At 39.2% G+C, this 8,197-nt stretch overlaps 1 protein-coding gene across 1 annotated transcript; it reads left to right on the top strand.

Moving 5' to 3' along the window:
- Positions 1 to 1,110: 1,110 nt before the first annotated feature.
- On the top strand, positions 1,111 to 7,991 carry pycard (PYD and CARD domain containing). The gene is made up of 4 exons (XM_080426892.1): positions 1,111 to 1,516; positions 1,858 to 1,890; positions 7,008 to 7,040; positions 7,387 to 7,991. Exons 1-4 carry the CDS (start codon positions 1,261 to 1,263, stop codon positions 7,647 to 7,649), a joined length of 585 nt encoding a protein of 194 aa, XP_080283018.1. The 5' UTR covers positions 1,111 to 1,260; the 3' UTR covers positions 7,650 to 7,991.
- The last annotated feature ends 206 nt before the right edge of the window (positions 7,992 to 8,197 follow it).

Here is an 8,197-nt window from a genome sequence, read left to right as displayed (position 1 = left end):
GTGAAAAAATACTGGCCACATGCTGTGGTGTCCATAGTTATGAACCCGGCCCCTACTCCCTAATAACCATTCAGTTATCGGGTGGCCAGGCACCCAGCCCAGCTGACGCCGGAGATACTCCGCGGAGCGCACCATAACGACGTGTCCCCATTATGACCACGAAGGGATTCGGTCATTTGGATACAGGCTATGCTCGGGGTTAAAAGCATTTTTCATTTCACCTCGTCTTTACAACTACACAAATTGTATATGTTGATGCTTATTGACATGAAACAGGCTATACCCTGATATTGGGTAGGTTACTCCTTGCATTTTCCATCAATCAGGTTTGTGATATTATATAGACTATATATTGAAAAAGGGCTATTTGTAGACAAATGGGAATATCTAACACCAAAATTATCAGAGTTGTAAGTGCTGAGACAATGTGTTAAGATGATTTAACTTTAATTGAGCATTTCCAGTTTTTGATACTTAATAGGCTACTTTAATACAGCCTACTCCACTTAATCTCAGAGGGAAATGTTGTAGCCGCCATACAATTATTTGACAGGTTTAGCCTATACTTTTCAGATTTAGATTAGACTATTCATACTAAAAATTAAGTGATAAATGATTTCTACCCAGGCCAGAAGCACAACTTTAGGCTAATTAAAATCAGCCCTACATTTACCAGCTGCATAATCAGGCCTACACTAGTCCCTCTGCATAAAGTATATGGATATAGTGTTAACAATTGTGTAACAATTGCCCCCACAATTGCATTCTGACTTATTGCATTAAAAGTCATATTTTAGTATTGTCCTTATGAAAGCATGTAAATGGGATTATTAATTAGGGCACATAGCCTGTATAGGTCTATGTTAATATATCAAAAGATGACTAGTAGACTAGCCTAGTCTATTTCAAGTTGGTAAATTATGAAGGAAATTTATAAAGTGTTACTGTAGAATATTTTGATGACAATAGCCTACTTTTACTATTAGTAGGTTTTTGAACATGAACAGAGTAGGCTAGCCTATATCTGCAATGTGATTTTGTGAAAGTGGAAGTAAAAGAAAAGGGGAAAAGAACAGCCTACTTACTGTATGATGCCTCCTACTACCCTAACACCGCCTATATGTTTTTGCTGCATTTCCGAGGTCTGACAAGAACATTGACCATTTGACGTTGAACTCAACTGCCTGACAGCGCGTCCACTGTTTTTAATTGGCCTACTTTGGACAAAGGTTGTCTACGACTTAACCTACATATTTGGACATGGCCAAAAAAGCAATCAACGCTGCTCTTTCTGATTTGAAAAAGGATAAACTGGAGGAATTCTGCCAGGTTTTGATGGATCGCAAAGCAGAACCGCGCATTCGCCGAAACGCAATCGAGGATAAGAGTATAATACAGATTACAGATAAATTAGTGTCAACTTTCACTGAAGACCGCGCCGTTGACGTTGTTCTGCAGATTCTGGGAGAAATCGACATCAACGATGTTGCAAAGGATCTAAAAGACAGCTGGGCGAGTAAGTAGGGTAGGCATGCTATCTGATCGATTACTTCGTGTATTATTATGTAGTAGGCCTCCACATGCTTGATTACAAAGTATTGCATTAATAGGCAATCATATAGGCTAGGCAATATAGGCCTATGCTATGTGCTTAACTTATGCCTAGACCTGCTGGAATTTTCACCATATTTCATATGGCCTATGTGGCACAGGAAAATACTTTCACTTTCACTTTAGGGAAAAGTCATGCATTTAGTTATGACTGACTGCAACTGTCAGTCAGTGTTAAATTAGTCTACTTAAATTAGCAGTTTGTTTCATCACGTTTTAATTTGAACGCTGTTTTATGTCTTTCAGAAGAACAATCCAGAGGAACAACTGCATCTGTCCGTGAGTGGCGATTTAATTGGTTGACTCTAAACCGAGTCTCTTTTTGAATTCGATAGGAGGGCGGACCTTGACTGTCATATATTATGACAGATCTTGCATTGCAGGCCTACTGTTCCATACAGGCTACTAATTAACTAGGCCAGTATAGGTAATGTGTAGCTTATATTGTCCTATTAGTGTTAAAGTAGTGAAATCGTGACGTGGGCAAATATTAAATTTCCACTATGTTTTATTTATTGCAGTCCCACCCACAGACGGTGACGCTTAGCGTTAGGCTATTTAGTAGCTATCGCTTTCTATTCAAATAGTTTTCATTGCATTCCCATAGTCTCTTTTGATTGAGATTATAATCTGTTGCTGATTGTAGGGTATCAGTTACAGTCTGTAATTGATACCCTAAAAAAACAGCCAAACTAAAGGCCAAACCGCACCAATGTAACTAGTCGCAACTCCTTGCAACAAAACCGTTTTAAATGTCAACTGTCTGCACCAATGCAACTCCTTGCAACTGCCATTGGGATAATGGTTCATTATGGTTGCAAGTAGTTGCATGTTGCAACTTGCAAGGAGTTGCAACTTGCAAGGAGTTGCATGGCGAATCATTGGTGTGGAGTTGGCTTTAAAGTACTCAGTAGGCAGCCTTCCTAGGAATGTACTCGAGTAAAAGTAAAATATTTGTCTTGGAAATGTACCCAAGTAAGAGTAAGTATTTTTTTTTAATCTAATACTTAACTCAAGTAAAGTAGGCCTACAGATCCTCAGAATCTGTACTTCAAGTACATTTACACTGTTACTGTCCACCACTGTGTATAGACAGACTGCCTACAGCACTGTTCCAGATTATTATTAATAATTATACTTATTTGCATATGTTTTAGCTAATACTAGTAGTAGTATTAGCTAAAACATATGCAAATAAGTAGCCTAACATCATCAATTACGTTGGTGATGATATGTTTCCCCCAGTTGTATGGAATTGTATACATTTATAATGGCACTATGGGTATAGCAACCAAACTAATTGATTAGTTGTCCTATTCCTATTTTTGGCATGTCATTAGAGGCAAAAAAAATACAAGCTCATGACACATCATGATGGATGCCTTTTGAGCTTGTAGATCTGCTATTTTCACTATTGCTGCATCATTGTGTGACAAAGTATAAGGGCTTCAGTGGCTAATGAGATTAATCGATTTAGTTGATTATAAAAAAACATTCATTATTATATAAAAATAAAAATAAATAACAAAAAACATGATTCTCAATTATTCAATTAATAAAAAAAAACTATCAATAGAATAATTGCTAAGAAAATAACCCATAGTTGGAGCCCACTGTGTTAAAGGGATATTTCACTTTAAAACACTTCTGGGTTCATTTTAACATCTGCTCTGGCCTTTGAGTGCACCCATAGCAGTTTCGAGTTTCTTGATTCAATATTTAGATATTAGATTTTTAGGTCCCTATAAAAACATATATGGTAACTTCAAATTCCATTTAGCCATGTTAGAAAACACACATCCCTGGTTCTGGTGACTGATATTTTCCCTCTAATGCATGAGGGGGCTGTAGTTTTTTCTTTTTCCAGAATATTATAAAAATTAAATGAAAAAGGTAATTCAAAGAACACGTGCAGTTCCCAGCTTTGCTGTTGTTGAGGTGGTATATGCTGCCTACACTGTCTTCCCAATGCTGAGATGCAGGCGCCTGCGAAGGTAGGCTGTCAAGATGCCCATGTCTTGGTTGAGGCCATCTTCCATCGCCTTCCATGTTGGTCATCAAATCATAAATTTACGAATCTCCACGCAAGCCCTGGTCTTCGACGCAGCCAAACTATACTGTGCCCCAGCCTGTTGTAAAAGCCCACATGCCAAAAAGGTTGATGCTGCCATTAAAAACGCTCTCAGGGAAAAAACATTGCCCCTCACGCACTAGACTGACAATGGCCAGGTTTCCCAAACGACTTTGAGCTCAGACGCAGCCTAGAAGCTGCGTGAGAGCCTCCACGCACCTGCGCAGTAGCAACCCCGCCACGATCTATCTTCATTAGTAGCAGCTGTGTGTGCTCTACGTGGTATCTAAACTGGCTTCAGGAGGCACCATCGTCGCAGGTTCTCATTACGTGTGTGCTAAAACTACATTCGCGAGACAGCATAGACGTAAAGACCTCCTGGACGAAGTCTACGTAAGGCCGACGTAAACTACGTAGGGCTGTCATACGCTACACTGCAGTTTAAACACCCTTTGCGAAAGTGAAATGGATCATAAAAATACCAGAGCCAACTGTCAGATGTCCTGAAGCAGTCCACTCCAAATACAACTTTTGAATAATATATTTATGAATGAAATTACAGTGGTGAGTTGACATCTGCAAGTTAAATAAAACACTAAAGTGTCCCCATTATGCAAGTAAATTAAATATACTTAAAATACCAAAAGTAAAGGTCCTTGCACACTGGTGCGTCTTTTCGTTGCGTTTTTTTTTTTTCATTGTTTTTTCAATTTTTTTCATTGTTGTAAAAAAAACGCAACGAAAAGACGCACCAGTGTGCAAGGACCTTAAAGGTATGCAGAATGTCCCATTTCCCAAATTTAATATGTATTAAAATCTTTTGAAAATAGCAGATCTACAAGCTTGTGAAGCGTTGTGAGCTTGTAGATCTGCTAGTTTCAAAAGATTTTTTAACCATTCATAAAAATGTTGAGCGCAACAGCTGTCACTTTGTGAGAGGAACTGGGGACTTTCATCATAACGTTTAACTATAAAACTTCGAAATTTAGGAAACATGTTTAGCTCAGCATCATTTATATACCTTTAGTTAACTTGCCATATGCTTAATATTTTTATCAGACGATCGGATCATCCGTGAGAGTACAATTTGTAAACTTCGGGTTCATGCATAAAGGACTAAGCAGCGTAGCCCTGGTTCAGAGCGTTAGTGTGTTCCCTCTAACGCCCTGGAAGACCCCTCGCTCTGCGCATGTACAAGGAATTCCGCTGCCCTGCGAGTTCTCAAGAGTAGTAAAAATAAACAAAACCATTTCGCTACTCACCAAAGCAAAGGCTGTTTTGTGTTGTTGAAAGTCTATTCTCGGAGGTGGGAAGCCTCTCAGCACCCCAACTACTCTGTAAAATACACTTTTTGGGCAGCAAATAAAATATGTCAGCGAGACGGAAATTATTTTTATTTATTCCACAGTGCCCTCTACAGATCTGTAGGATTGAACTTACCATTAACCAAAATCTGTAGAGGGCACTGTGGAGTAAATAAAAATAATTTCCGTCTCGCTGACATATTTTATTTTCTGCCCAAAAAGTGTATTTTACAGAGTAGGTGGGGTGCTGAGAGGCTTCCCACCTCCGAGAATAGACTTTCAACAACACAAAACGAGAAAGGGCGTGCAAAAGACCTGGCTATCGAGCTCAGGCTTATTAGCATGACTGGTAACGTGTCGTGCTGGCGAGTGGGAGTTTCGGGTTCAATCCCAGCTCACTGCTTCCCTATATATGCATGGATCCGGTGTTTATAAATTCTAGCAAATTCCGATCATCTCATAAGAGGTGACAGAGCCAACTGTCAGATGTCCTGAAGCAGTCCACTCTAAATACAACGTTTGAATATATTTATGCATTAAATTACATCTACAAGCTTAAGAGGCGTTGTGAGCTTGCAATCTGCTATTTAAAAAAATATATTTATACATATTAAACTTGGGAAATGGGACATTCTGCGTCCTTTTTTAAAAATATATATTTAGGGGCTTTTTTGCCTTTATTTGGACAGGACAATAGACTGACAGGAAAAGGGGAGAGAAGGTCGTCGGTACTAGAGTCGAACCCGCGACAGCTATCTTGATGGATTCCCAAATTGTGTGACATGCGCCTAGACCGCTAGGCTAGTGGACGACCCATACTAAACGCTGTGACTTTTGGTAAAAACATTTTTTTCATATACATTTATATCTTGCAGACGTCAGCTGTCACTTTGTGAGGGGAACTGGGGTCTTACGTCCTTTAGTTAACTTGGCTTGCTTAATATTTTTATCAGATGATCAGATCAGAGATCATTCGTGAGAGTACAGTACAATTTGTAAACTTCGGGTTCATGCATAGAGGACGCTCACCCTACCCAAAAAAAAAAAGATCTGCAAGCTGTCGTTACGCACCGGCCCGGCCGCAATATATATATATATATATATATATATATATATATATATATATATATATATATATATATATATATATATATATATATATATATATATACATACATATACATACATATACATATATAAATTAAATGTGTGTGTGTGTGTGTGTGTGTGTGTGTGTGTGTGTGTGTGTGTGTGTGTGTGTGTGTGTGTGTGTGTGTGTGTGAGTGTGTGTGTGTGTGTGTGTGTGGTCGGTCGGTCTTTTCATAGATCTATTTCGCTACGATCGGTGTTACTACCGCCCCAGGGCGCTAGTAACAAACTGCTTCGTAGGAGAGCACTGCAGGGCTACGCCTCTCGCAGAAGTAGGAGGAGAGTAGGATACGCCATTCTATCTCCCAAATGTAGTTTTAGCAGACACGTAACGCCTGGACGTGGGAAGCGATTGCACGTTGGGCAGAACCAGCTGCTACTAATGAGGGTAGAGCGTTGGTTTCGCCGGGTCCCAGGCTCTTACGCAGGCTGCGTAGGCAGCGCATGAGCTGAAATCTACGTGGCTGCTATGATACTGCGCAGATTGTGTGGACGCACGTTAGACCCGTCGTACAACCTGCGCAGGATCTCAACGCAGCATCTCTACGAATCTCGTTGGGAAACGCGGCCATTATATCAGTCATCAGAATCAAGGACATATGTTATCAATAAACCTAACATGGAGTTTGACATTACATTTTGTTTATGAAGGAGGCGTGTCTGATAAAATGAATATCAAATCAATCAATCAACTTAAAAACTGTCTGGGGTGCATACAAAAGCCTAGATGTTAAAATGACCCCAGAAGTGTTTTAAAGTGAAATACCCATTTAAGTGACATAAATTAACAGTTTGTTTCCAACTTTATAGGCCATATTATGCATGTGATTGTGTTCACCTTTTGAATTCGAATGCTGTTCTATTTCTTGCAGTTGAACCCAAAGGCCCGGCTGCATCTGTCCCAGGTTGGTGATTTTGAAAGTTGGTTGACTCTAAAACAGAAACATTTCCTTTAGGCCTACTTGATTTACTTACTATTCACATTGTATTCATTGTAGTCTCCATCACAGTCCTTTGGATTTTGATACATTTACCGTATAAGCTGTAGTGTTGTTGCTTAATATCTGTTAATACCACATGTAGGCTCTAATGCGAGTCTCGAGTCACGGGTTCGATTCCCGAGCCGAGCCTGATGGCCTTTGCTGCATGTCACTCCCTGTCTCTCTCTCCCTGTTTCCTGTCCTTTACTGTACTGTAACTGTTATTTTGACCACATAGTCTCACACACAACTCAATTTTCCTTTCCCTTAGGTCCGGGGATTGACTTTGTCAAAAAATACCGGACTAAGCTGATTGAAAGAGTGACCTCGGTCTCACCTATCCTGGATCTGCTCCTTGAGAAGGGTGCCATCAAGCATGAGATTTACAGTATGGTGAGGTCTAGGCCCACCAACCCGGAAAAGATGAGGGAAATCTATGACCACCTGCAGAGCGACAAAGCCAGACGTATTTTCTACGAAGCTCTTGAGGAACATGAGGAATTTCTTCTTGAGGAGCTGCAGTCTGGCAATTAAAATTTTAGGCCAACTGATGTAGGCTACAAGAGAATACCTTTTTGGACCATGATGCTTTCAGACAGTTACAGTTCTCATGTATCCTCTTTCTTTTCCAAGCGCTCCACACTTAAATCCAATGTATTCCTAATTCTTACGAATATCTATGTTTTTTTGTATCAAAGATTTTATTGATCAGACTATATAAAAGTTTGGTGAATTTAAAATATATCATGGCAGGGTTATAGTTGTTTTCATGTTTTTATTGAGGTGCTAACTTTACGTGAGGTAATTTTCAAGAAACCAAAATTGTCCATTCTGATTACTACTTTGTCTTCTTTAATAAAATATTTTAAACAAATACTTTTCGGTTAATTCATAATCTTTGAATTTTCAATAAGTGAAGTAGGTTTCTTACAAATGTATTTCTTTCCTATAGAGCAATATATGATATTGATGTTGTGCAGAAACTTCTTATCTCCATGTTTTGACTTTTTAATGTTTTGTTCGTAAATAAACATTCTACTTCACCATACAAGAGTGTCACCCAAAAGTAGTGAAAATAGTTG

This window comes from Gymnoscopelus braueri, assembly GCF_963280865.1.
Source record: "Gymnoscopelus braueri genome assembly, chromosome: 4".
In the NCBI taxonomy this organism is placed as follows: Eukaryota; Metazoa; Chordata; class Actinopteri; order Myctophiformes; family Myctophidae; genus Gymnoscopelus; species Gymnoscopelus braueri.
Note: the sequence above shows the minus strand (reverse complement) of the source record. Positions and strands in the feature narration are given on the sequence as shown.